This window comes from Cucumis sativus, unplaced genomic scaffold (genome assembly GCF_000004075.3).
Source record: "Cucumis sativus cultivar 9930 unplaced genomic scaffold, Cucumber_9930_V3 scaffold128, whole genome shotgun sequence".
Classification (NCBI taxonomy): Eukaryota; Viridiplantae; Streptophyta; class Magnoliopsida; order Cucurbitales; family Cucurbitaceae; genus Cucumis; species Cucumis sativus.
Genome location: NW_022279532.1, coordinates 70,528 through 83,037, shown reverse-complemented (window position 1 = coordinate 83,037; position 12,510 = coordinate 70,528). Strand labels below are relative to the sequence as shown.

The 12,510-nt window shown below is 35.6% G+C and overlaps 1 protein-coding gene across 1 annotated transcript; it reads left to right on the top strand.

Moving 5' to 3' along the window:
• Positions 1-3,275: 3,275 nt before the first annotated feature.
• LOC116405626 (ABC transporter E family member 2-like) lies at positions 3,276-8,400 on the top strand. The gene is given in 15 exon segments (XM_031889557.1): positions 3,276-3,347; positions 3,505-3,614; positions 4,422-4,507; positions 4,634-4,731; positions 4,808-4,925; positions 4,998-5,087; positions 5,925-5,937; positions 5,940-6,228; positions 6,312-6,507; positions 6,588-6,773; positions 6,899-7,079; positions 7,082-7,167; positions 7,374-7,619; positions 7,762-7,892; positions 7,976-8,400. Coding segments are annotated over 13 exon segments (1,812 nt in total). The 5' UTR covers positions 3,276-3,347; positions 3,505-3,511; the 3' UTR covers positions 7,882-7,892; positions 7,976-8,400.
• Positions 8,401-12,510: the final 4,110 nt, after the last annotated feature.

The window sequence follows — 12,510 nt, the reverse complement described above, 5'->3', positions numbered from 1 at the left end:
GTCACCACAACTACCGACTCTTATATAATGTCACATATGTTTAAGAGATTCCTTCCTTAACCTTTCCATTTTAATTTTACTTTAACCTAAATTTCAAAATGTCTTGTCTTTCCTTCCTTCTTGAGCCTTGGAGCTAAGTTTGAGGTTTTACACTATATAAACATATAGGGGTGCTATATTAGACTAATTTGCTTAAATGTGTTCATCACACAAAGTATTGTTTTAATCAATCTTGTTTAGAAATCATATCGAATAAGTTAGCTACGGTGGAAGTTAACAAATTCATAAGTATTTCCTTAGAGCTTAGTGCGGTTAACTTTTTATATAGTGAGATTGATTTAAAGAAATTTTCTTTTCAGACCTGGTGATTTTTATATGTAAGATTACATTAGCTTCTCCTAAGTCTTTCATGACAATTGCACTCAATATTGAATTTACATCATTTATAACGTACAAGTTTGATTCAAAGTTTAACATACCATCTACGTATAAGCATATAATAGTGCATAAGCTATTTTCATACTTATACTAGTTGCATTTGTCACTTTCATTAACTTTGAATCCTCTAAAGATGATAAGATTACCAAATTTCTCTGTCATTGATTAGGAGCTTGTTTTAGTCCATAGAGAGATTTATCTAACTTACAAACTTTATTTTCTTTACCATGAACTATGAAACCTTCAAGTGTTCCATATAAATCTCTTCTTCTAATTCACTATTTAGGAAAGCGGACTTTACATCCATTTGATGTACTAAAAGATTATTATGACTGCTATAGAAATTAACACTTTAATTGAAGTGATTCTAGTCATTGAGGATAAGACATAAAAAAAAATTTATGTTTTCTCTTTGTCTAAAACCTTTAGCTAACTAGCTGCCAAAATGAGCTCACCTCAACATCTGTATGTTTCAGAGGACAAGAGGTCTCAGGTTCAAATCCTTCCACCTCTAAGTTGTACTTACAAAGACTTTTTTTTTTTTTAAATATAAAACCTTTAGCTATAAGTTTGGCCTTGTACTTGTTTATTGTTCCATCAAGGGTAGGTCTACTAAATGCTAGGTTCTATTTGATTCTAGAGAATCTATTTCATCATTAATAGCTTCTTGCCATAAGTTAAGGTAGACTACTAGAACTCGAGTCCCCACTAGTTAGACTATTGGAACTCGAGCTCCCACTATTTCTTGATTTGAAGGAAAATCTATCTTCAAAGAAGTCAATGTCATTTGATTCTATAATCATGTGGTCTAAGTCATAGAACTTATAAGCTTTAATATTGATTGCATATCCAATAAAGACACACTTTTAGGATCTAGAATTCTAACAAAGGGTAGACATTTTCCATTTCTGAAAAATGACAAGTTTGATTTCTTATTCTTAAAGGCTTTGTTAGGTGAAGTTGTATTCTTAAAGTTTGTATATGATTTAGTTTGTATAACTAAAACTAGAACGAGAACAAGAAAGAGATATAAACCCTGACTAGAACCTGAAAACAAATGTGAAAGATTACACAACCACAATATGATCAAGAACAAGAACAAGAATGCGATTTTTTTATTTTATAAACCATCAAAAATTTACCGAATGAAAAATCTTTAAAATGACACAAATTGCTACCCTAATTGAGCACTATAATCTAAATCTTACATGCAACTAGAAATTGGAAATGTAAAGTGGGAAAGGAATGAAAATGTTACTTTCACCAAAAGCTTGAACTAAAGTTGTGGAAACGAATGAATGATGTTGACCACCTAGAATTGTGGATGGGATAAAACTATGGAGAATGAAAGTTGCAGGTAATTTGGTTTGAGGAGGAAATTCACGAGTAAGAAACAAGAGGAATAAGAAAAAGTTTGTAGGCTTTGGGAGGAACAAATGATCGAATGTGGACAGAGGTTACTTGAACTCAAAATTTTTAAACAACAAAATTATGTTGGGCAAGAACAAGTAATGCCAGACGAGAACGAGAAATTTGTTGAAGCGAATTGGACTCGTATGCGTTTTGGAGGTATTTTGGTAAATTTGCAGGTGATTGACATTATCAAAAGATGATTGCTCATTAGAATTTGAATTGTGGGCTACTACTCATATTTGGACCTCCAAATGGGGACCAATAGTACAATTTTCCCCCTTTTATTTTAGGCCATCAATGCTAGTTTCCCTAATTTCTTTATTATTTTAAATTATTCATAACCTTTTGCGTTGAAGAAAAGTAAGTTGTAAACATAATTTTAAAGAGAAAACTACAACTTTTTTAAAATTACTTTTCAAATTTACTAAAATAAAATAATTGGTTAATTTAGATATAGATCAAAACGACAAAATCTTTACGACTCATGTAACAAAAGAAAACCCATAAACACACTATTATTTTTTCATAAATTTCAGATTTGTCTTGTCGAATTTTAATTTCCTAGGACAACAAATATTGTTTTTTCATAATTCGTGTGCATCTTCTTCATATTACTTCTCTCTTCTCTTTCTTTATGTGTCCCAACTTCTTATTGCTTGTGATTTATTCATTTTATTTTTCATAATTTCTTCCTTCTTCGTCATCTCTCATTTTTTTTATCTTCTTTTCACTACATGATCATGTACCAAACTTTGAACGAACACGAACTGTAATCTATTTTAGATAGATAGAGATAGATAAATGATAAGTGATAGATCTAAATGATTGTATAATAGTAGTATCTAAATGATCGTACCTAGATCGATTATGTAACAATTGACCGATTAGTCGCGTGGTAATTTTGTTATTTCACATTGTGAACTTCTAGGTTTTTTTCCATTTTCAAAATTATTGTAAATATTTATGGGTTTTATTATATTATTTAAAAGAAAACTTAATTAATTCAAGGTGTTGTAAAAAATTAAAAGATTAAAAATAAACCTAATTTAAAAAGAGGAGATGCATTAGATCAATTTACTACACGTATTTAAAAAGAGGAGATTAAAAATTTACTATGTGAATGTTTAGCGGTTCGGTATAGTTTAAAGTGTAAAGGGGTGGATCCGACCTTTTATTTATGTATCAAATAAAATAGAATTTAGTGTCTCCCTCTATCTTATCTGGCAGAAGAAGAAGTAAAGAAAGTAAGAAAGAAAACAAAGAAATAAAGAAATAAGGGGAAGAAATGGACCCGAAATAACCGCCATTCGGTCCTTATTCAGATGATGAAAAAACCCTAGAAAACTTTAACTACTTGGAGCAGTGCGTGTGCCATACGCTTGCTCCTTCCCATCCCTTCTTCCCTTCTTCCCTTCTCTCCCTCTTTTTCATTCTTCCATTACCCCTTCTTTTCCCTTCCCATAATCATCTCTTTACCTCTGATTCCCTTTTTTCTGGTGATTTTTTCCTTTTTTTTTTCTTTGTTTATGTTCCCTCAATCTACGATTTTTCGATGCTTTCATTTTGATTGCCTTCTCTGCTCCTTTTTTTTTTTTTTTTAAAAAGTTCGTTGCTGGATTCTATGCATCTAATTGCTTCTCTATTTCTGTGCAGTGTTTAGATGGCGGATCGATTGACGCGTATAGCTATAGTGAGTTCGGATAGGTGCAAGCCTAAAAAGTGCCGTCAGGAATGCAAGAAGAGCTGTCCGGTTGTTAAGACTGGTATTTATGTTCCTTTTTTTTTTCTTTTACCTTCTTGTTCTGTTGGAATTTGATTGTCTGATTGTGATGAATTTGATATCGTTTCGTTGATATGATCTTCTTTCGGATGCGAATAGGAAGTAGTAGTGTTTCAGTTAGGCGGATGCTGAGTTTGTTGTTCTAATGGAGTTGTGGATTCATGTATTACGGTTTGTCTTTGATGACTGTTGAGGTTTTCACCGAGCTAGAGAGTTCTAGTGATCCGATGGCAACTTTGTTCTGAAACCTAATTTACGTTTGTCGAAAAATGTAGAATTATCTTTCAAGACAGTCGCCAACTACCCAGCGACTTGGATTTGAATTTCTTATTCATTTCTGATTGTAATTCTATATCCACAAGAGTTTGATTGCGGAAAATTTCGTAAAACAGCCGTCTGTCTACGTGCATGTTTTGGATATTTGTTTTGGCCTGTAATTAATTTTTAATTGGCTCGAATTGCGACTTTATTTTTATCAGTAGTCAGTACTATGGTGGCTCTGCCGTAATTACTTAATTGCTTACCTATTTTTTCTCCTGGAAAATGCATGATTGTTTGGTCTTTTCGTGAGAGTTCAATTTTTTAATCTCATTGATATATGATAACAGGTTTAGCCATTTGAATATTTAGTTAATATGAATGATTCATAAGCAACTTCTTTTTTTAATTGTGATTTTTTTTAAATAATAAGAATCCGACTAGCAACAATAATCATCATGGACTCATGCAACAAGTTTCTTTATCAGAGTTTATGTATTTGCTACTTCATTAAATTTTGATTTCTCTTCAGGTAAACTGTGTATTGAGGTTACCCCAGCTGCTAAGATTGCTTTTATCTCAGAAGAACTCTGTATTGGATGCGGTATATGTGTCAAGGTTTGTGCAAGTTGTTGTTTATGTTTGTCTATAAATAAATTATTTTAGCATTCTTATAATGTGTTAATGAGTAATTATAATGGACTATTATACCAATTGTTCTGATCAAATAATACAATGATACAGAAATGCCCATTTGAAGCAATTCAAATCATCAATTTGCCGAAGGATTTAGATAAAGATACAACACATCGATATGGCCCAAACACCTTCAAACTGCACAGGTTATTTCTGGACTAAGCTTCTAAGTTTATCAATTTGTTTCATCTGGTTCAAAATTGAAGGGCAATCTGATTGTAGGCTGCCAGTTCCTCGGCCCGGGCAAGTTCTTGGTTTGGTTGGAACAAATGGTATCGGGAAGTCCACAGCACTGAAAGTTTTGGCTGGAAAGCTGAAACCAAATCTTGGTCGTTTCAATGTAACATTCTCGATTGCCTTTTATGCTTAACTTTGTTGTGTTAAGGCTCAACCGTTTCATGAATATTTGCAGAACCCTCCAGATTGGCAGGAGATATTGACTTACTTTCGAGGATCCGAGTTGCAAAATTATTTTACACGTATCCTTGAAGACAATCTAAAGGTAACATGAAACACTTTACTTCATAATCTATCAAATGTATGAAGTGGTCATTTTAGGTTCATACCGTTTGTAATTATTTGAAAATAAGAAAACGTAGTTGGAAAATGGTTGGTGGATTTAATATCTTTCTTTGCATACCTATTTTATTTGTCTGATAGGCCTTCGTGAAACTTAGATCTATTGTCTTAATTGATTGGTTTTTCTGAAGAATTTCTCATATTACCTCTATTTTGTCTCCTAAGTTTTTCTTGTGCACTTCTTTTGAATTTTTGTCGTTGTGTAATGGAACGAGAATTTTCTAGGTGGTGGGTTTTATTATGTCTTGTGGCAGGTTTGTTGTTTTACTATCTTGTGCGGAGTGTTGATGGAGAGAGAAAATTATAATTTTTAGAGGGTGTAGTGATCTTTGAATAAGGTTGGGGTGTGCGAGGTTTGGTGTCTTGTCATGGGTGCTTGTTTATTGGTTTTTTTTTTTTTTTTTCATATTATCAACTTAGTATTATTCTATTGGATTGGAGCTCATTCTTGTTGGTAGTTGAGGGTTTTTTGTAGGAATGTTTTATTTGCTGTTGTAAACATGGATTAAATATACCCCATACTGTTTCTACTTTAATTGCATACGAGTAGTAACATGCTTTACCAAACTTCGACTAGAGTGGTTACATGTTCTAGTGCTGGACAACAAAATCACTCAACATTACTTGTTTTTGTTTGCGGCACCTTTTCTTAAAATTTAATTTTGTACAGATAAACCTTTTCTGAATTGATGAAAATGTACTAGGCAAGAGTAACTTTTTGTTGTCATTAATAATGACCGATTTTTCACTTTTATGTTAGGCAATCATAAAGCCCAATATGTTGATCACATTCCAAAAGCTGTTCAAGGGAATGTTGGCCAGGTGCTAGAGCAAAAAGATGAGAGGGATATGAAGCAAGAACTTTGTCATGATCTTGAGCTTAACCAGGTTATAGATCGCAATGTTGGTGATCTGTCTGGTGGAGAACTTCAAAGATTTGCCATTGCTGTTGTTGCCATACAGAATGCAGAGATATATATGTTCGATGAACCCTCAAGTTACCTTGATGTGAAACAGAGACTTAAAGCTGCCCAAGTTATTCGATCTTTGCTTAGGCCCAATAGGTACCGTTGGTCTCTTTTTATCATATTCCTAGCATTTTGTTCCTCTTATCTTAGTTTGTCACAGTTCATGGATCCTTTTGCAGCTATGTAATTGTTGTGGAGCACGATCTTAGTGTCTTGGATTACTTATCTGACTTCATTTGCTGTCTCTATGGGAAACCGGGTGCTTATGGAGTTGTGACCCTTCCCTTCTCGGTTAGGGAAGGGATCAACATCTTCTTGGCTGGATTTGTTCCCACAGAAAATCTACGATTTAGAGATGAATCTCTTACATTCAAGGTTGGTGATTCTGCTGACTTTCAACACCAGAATAGAATGTTTAGACCATTGCAATTATCCTTTTTTTATTTTTCTTGTAGGTTGCTGAGACTCCTCAGGAAAGTGCAGAGGAAATTGAAACATATGCACGATATAAGTACCCAACCATGAGTAAAACTCAAGGAAATTTCAAGCTTCGTGTGATAGAAGGTGAATTTACTGATTCACAGATTATTGTGATGCTTGGTGAAAATGGAACAGGGAAGACAACATTTATTCGTATGCTGGTATTTGGTCTTTCCATTACTTATTTCTAGTTCTTTTCTCTCTTTTAATTTTAGTAAATAGCAAATGTCCCATTAGCCATATCTCTCATCCTAAGCATTTAATCCACCATTGACTGCATTTGCAGGCTGGTTTGTTGAAACCTGATTCTGTCGAAGGCTCTGATATTGAGATTCCTGAGTTCAACGTTTCTTACAAGCCCCAGAAGATCAGTCCTAAGTTCCAATCCACTGTCCGGCACTTGCTACATCAGAAAATAAGAGAGTCCTATATGCATCCGCAATTTGTTTCAGACGTAATGAAACCTTACTTATCGAACAATTAATGGACCAGGAAGTCGTGAATCTTTCTGGAGGAGAGTTGCAGAGAGTCGCTTTGTGCCTCTGCCTTGGAAAGGTACAATTACATTGTTTCTTAAATAATAACCTTTCATCCAATATCATCGGGAAGCTGTATTAGCTGAAAGGAATGAATCTGTGTTGCCTGGATAGTATATGAATGAGACTAGAATTTAGATTTTTCTGTGTCATTATTTTTGTTCTTGACTAACATTAGTATTTCAGGGGAATGATTAGTATATTGGTTTATTCTAATGCTTGCAGCCTGCAGATATCTATCTGATAGATGAACCAAGTGCTTACCTTGATTCTGAGCAGCGTATTGTTGCTTCAAAAGTCATCAAGAGATTTATTCTTCACGCAAAAAAGACTGCCTTTGTGGTCGAACACGATTTTATTATGGCAACTTATCTCGCAGATCGCGTTATTGTTTATGAGGGTCAGCCATCAGTTGATTGTACTGCTAATTGTCCTCAGTCCCTGTTGACTGGAATGAATCTCTTCTTATCTGTAAGACACGTTTCTTCTAACCCACTTCACATCCTTTCCTTTTGGATTAGTATACCATATCTTAAGATGCAAAACTAGTTGGAGCAATACTCTAGACCTAACGATAATCACTGACGAGTCTTCTTCTTTTGATTGATCGCAGCATCTTGATATTACGTTTAGAAGAGATCCAACAAATTACAGGCCACGAATTAACAAGGTTGACTCGGCAAAGGATCGTGAACAGAAGTCAGCTGGCTCATACTATTACTTGGACGATTAAGAATTTTGCAGGTGTAATTCTTCATTCCTCCTACCCTCCTACATTATTTTCCAATAATAAAAGGTAGATTTCTTATGTTTTCTTGCGTATGCAGGTGAGGAGGCTGGTTTTTTAACCTATAGAGAGCAGCATGTCCGAAGCTGAATGGTCGAATGTTCATCTTCATCTTTGAAAGAGGTGCAAAAGAGGGGGAGAGGACATTGTTTCATTTTGTGGAATCTGTGTTTTTGGCTTATTGGTTTTAATTTAAAAGAAGCAGGCAGGCAGGCAGGGCAGGGCATGTAGTATATTTCTCTTTATGACCTGCTTTTAGCAAATTCAAAAGTTTTCTCAGCCATCATGAGGCAAGTCCATCTTGAATGTTGTTTGCTTTTTTTCCTCCTAAATTTATATTTGATCATTAGATTTTCAAACATATTAAGGAACAAAATAGTATTTCGCACATTTTAGATTTTGTAATGCGGCAATTTCTTTCGCTCAAGTTTTTAGAGGAATGAGTAGTTTTCTTTTCTTTTTCTTCCTCCTTTTATATTACTAGATTTTGAGGTGCATTTACTTACCCTTCCCCCCTATCTCAATCTTTTCTGTGCGTTTAATCTCTGAAAGCTTGAGTTAAGAGTTTGGGATGCGATTCAAAATTAGGCAACTACTACTACTTCTACGTTTGAAGATCTATCAGATGCATTCTTGATTTATCTTATCTATAAAATTTAAGGGCAAATATCAAATTTAGGTCCTTACCTATTAATTTTTCTATTTAAATTCTAAAACAAGAGTTGTATTAATTTAAACGTTAAATATGTGAATTTGAACTTTCAACTTTTATAATCATATCAATTTAATCTTTTAATATTATTAAGTAAATGATTTATCAATATTGCGAGGAAGAAATTTAATCTTTTAACATTATTAAGTAACTGATTTATCAATATTGCGAGGAAGAAAGGATGAAAGACTCAAATTCTTTGAACCTTGTCATTTACTTCATTGGAGAATCCCCTTTTAGGAAGGCGAGCCACTTGCTACTTTTTAGATGGAAGAGCCGACTTCCTCTCTCGACTCCTACAACTCATAAACTCAATTATGCTTAGCCTTGCTCCTTCTAACTCCTTGCAACTTCTCTTTCAGATGGATTGGCGACTACGACTCGAGCGGATGTGACTCGGTCTGACCCGACAAAAGGCCTTTATGCCTCTCTCTTGCATCCAGATTGGGTTGTGCTATGGCTCCCGATCTAACGATAAGGAGGGATTTGACTCGTGAAGCATAGCATATACAATACAAAAGAATATTAGCTTCTTTCAACAAGGTCAAAAGAAAAAGCCTCTACACTCACTTGTCTCGGTCGCAACATCCACCCATTGAATGGGGAAGGTCGAGCTGGAGATTAAGGGCTTTCTTCCCTGCGTCGATTGATTGATTCTCCTTTCAGCCAAGACAATGGATCCCTATAGATCAAGGTGTGCCTCCTAGGGTGCGCCTCGTCCTCCTCGTGACAGATCGAATCAAGAACCTCTGCAGGAAGAGATAATTCAATTCTTTCCGTGGACTCTGAAGGCATAAAACTCTCCCATCAAGCATCAAACTCCTTCATTGATAGTAATCTACAATAAAGATAGGATGTTTTCTCACGGAGCGGTCTTCTCTGGTATCAAAATCTCAATCGCATATTCCATTGCGCCTCTTCCTTTATTCCGACTACTAAGGGCAGAATGAAGAAAAACAAAGGTCCAGATGAACATAATGCTTTAAAGCCGAAGGAAAAAAGGATATTGTTGGAGTTTTATTTTTCATTGATTGTGCTCGGTCGCTTTGTTTCGCGCCTTGCCGCAGGTTTAGAAGGAGACATCAAAATAGATCAATGAATGGGTCTTTGAACCTCTTTCTCCTATTTAGTCTAGGCTTTCTTCCCCAGCTACCTTTACAGAGATATGTTCATCCCCAGACTGAGAGTGAAAAACACAAGGCTATTTGTCTGGTTCGACGCTCGTCTCGAGTTTTCGATCTCTTTGACATGCTTCTTCTTTTCGAGGTCAAGCCTCTCCTCTAAGTCTCTCTATTCTCCCCTCTCCTCTATATAGAAAGTCGAACTTCTTCACCCCTCTCCCCAACCGCTGTCATCTTCTTCGCTCCCACAACGAGAAAAATGGAGATTTGACCTCTCGAGTCTTATTCCTTTAATGAACTTCGCCCATAGGCGAGTCCAAAAATGGGTCCAATTAGAGCTAGAAGGACGGTGGTCTGGCTTAGCGAGAGTGAATTTTGAGAGTAGATTATGTATTATGTAAGGAATCGTTATGGATGCAGTAGGTCGAGTAAGCCACGCAGAGTTTGGAATCCACATCAGACTGATCGCAGGATCGAAATCCACTCTGCAGTTGGGGTTATGGAAGGAAGTTTCTTAGGCCTATGCTTTCTTCCCACCACCTCTCTTTAGCAGGCGTATTTCTTCATAAGCTCAGAGGTGATAAGATTTAAATCACCACTTTCTTGAATCTACTAAAATCAAGGCCTTTTTTCTCTTCTAGTTTTTTCTTGAACTGATACGCTAGACTTTCCTTGGACCTAGGACCTCTTAGAGTTTTGCATCCAAAAAGGCTGAGAAATTGGCATGCTTTCAAGGGATGAGAAGTCTTCTGATTTTTGAGCAATTTGATGGTTGAATTCGGACTGATGGCTTTTTTTATTGAACTTTCTGGCCTTCCCACTTTGATTCGTATTTATGGTCCTTGACGAAAACGGAGGGGATGGACCCAACCCATGGGCGCTCGGTAGCCTAATTTATGAATTTCTTTGACTCACAAATTTCATTGCTCCTCCGCAATATTCTTTGCGCTTCGATCATTCAATATTCTTTCAGTTCCACGCAATATTCTTTGTGCCTAACTATGGATTCAAGATGATATTCTTTCTTTTTGAATTCCACTTATTTTATTTCTAGTTGGACTTTACCCACAGAGGACTGATTAATGGAACTAAAACCCGCTACGTGGGCATTGAAGGACCTCCAACGCAAAGAAGAAAGATATTGTAGATTGAGAGTGAGTTCGTCATTGCAAGAACGGTTCTCATCTCAGAACTCTGATAATCATATGAGGAGGTTTAGGATACATAAGAAGATCATAAGGACCATTTCAGCAGGACTCGAATTTCGATTTTGTTAAGTCGATGTGATGTAATCAGGACTCACCTATTTAAGCAAGGAATGAATCGAAGCGGGAAAGAAAGTCAAAGGAATCTTCCTTAGCAGTTTTGTTGTGGCTGTATGAGCAGTCTTCAGTGGCCCTGAGTAAAGAAAGAGGCCTAAGCATATTAGATAGAGACTATAAAGCTCTTCTGAGCTTGATAAAGGCACTTTATTACTTTCTAATATCAACTTATTAGATTCGCAAATTTCAATCATAAAAAAGAACTTGATAAACCACTGGAATATTATTATATCTTCTTATTTCTTGAGCAGAGCTTGATAAACCACTTATATATTCTAAGATCAACCACTATTTATCGTTTCGTCATATTGAATTTCACCTTGTTTGAAATTTTCCTAATAAATGAGGGATTGGCCTTCATTCTCGGGTCGGATCGGCTGATAAGTCATCCAAATGGGTTTCCATTGTCTTGGAAAGTAGAGAAGCCCGTAGATTCAATATTCTTTTCACCTATTGGCTCTTTGAACATGAAATTTGCCAACCCTCTTCTCAAATTCTTTGCTCCTCACCCCCGTCCCCCGTTCGAAGGACTTCTTTATCCATTAGTAGTTAGGAGTATTAAGACTAAAGGACTATCCATATTAACCTATGGCGTCTTCAGACCAGTTCGGAGGACTATCCATTAGAAGGGCTGACTTTAGGCCTCAGTAGATGAAGATAGACTCAATGAAATTTGAGAGAAGGTGCCATAAGACAGGAATATTCTTGAGAAGATTCTTTATATATTGATTCTTTTAGTGTGGAAGTTTGATTCGATCGACACAAAAAAGCTTACCAAAGATATTCGTTCATTAAGAACGAAGGCAAATCAAGAAGATTCTTGTTGCGGACGAAAGGTAATTATCTCTTGAACCTGGATTGGATGAGGGATAGATTGATGGAAATGGTAGACATGCGCAGTGGAATAAAGATCAAAATTTTACTCTAATTGCAACTAAACAAGTTTAGTGATTAACATGCATAAAAAACCCTAAAATAACAAAGATAGGGTTAAAAAAAACCTCATCTTTGATGCTTTTCTTTTCTTGTAATCTCCTCACGTGCTTTTCACGATCTCTCACGAAATCAAAGTTGGGACTACCACTAGCGTTGACCGCTATTCTTCGGACTTAGAATCGAGTTGTGAGACTAAAAAATGGTGGAGAAAATAGAGAGATGAGATTCTTCGGAGGAACCTAACTTTAGTTTTTTTTTTTTTTTTATGTTGTGAGACTCAAATGAAAAGTTCTTGGTTTTATTTTGTAATTCTCAATTACAAAATTAATTTTAATTTCAAATCCAAGAGTCATTTCACTTTGCATAAAACTTGTTTACAAGCAAACTACATGCAAGAGCTTCCTATCTCACCACTTGCATTCTTAGTGGGTAGGTGTCTTGCATGCAATAAGCACTTGCATATCACATGCAAGTGATAAGCTTG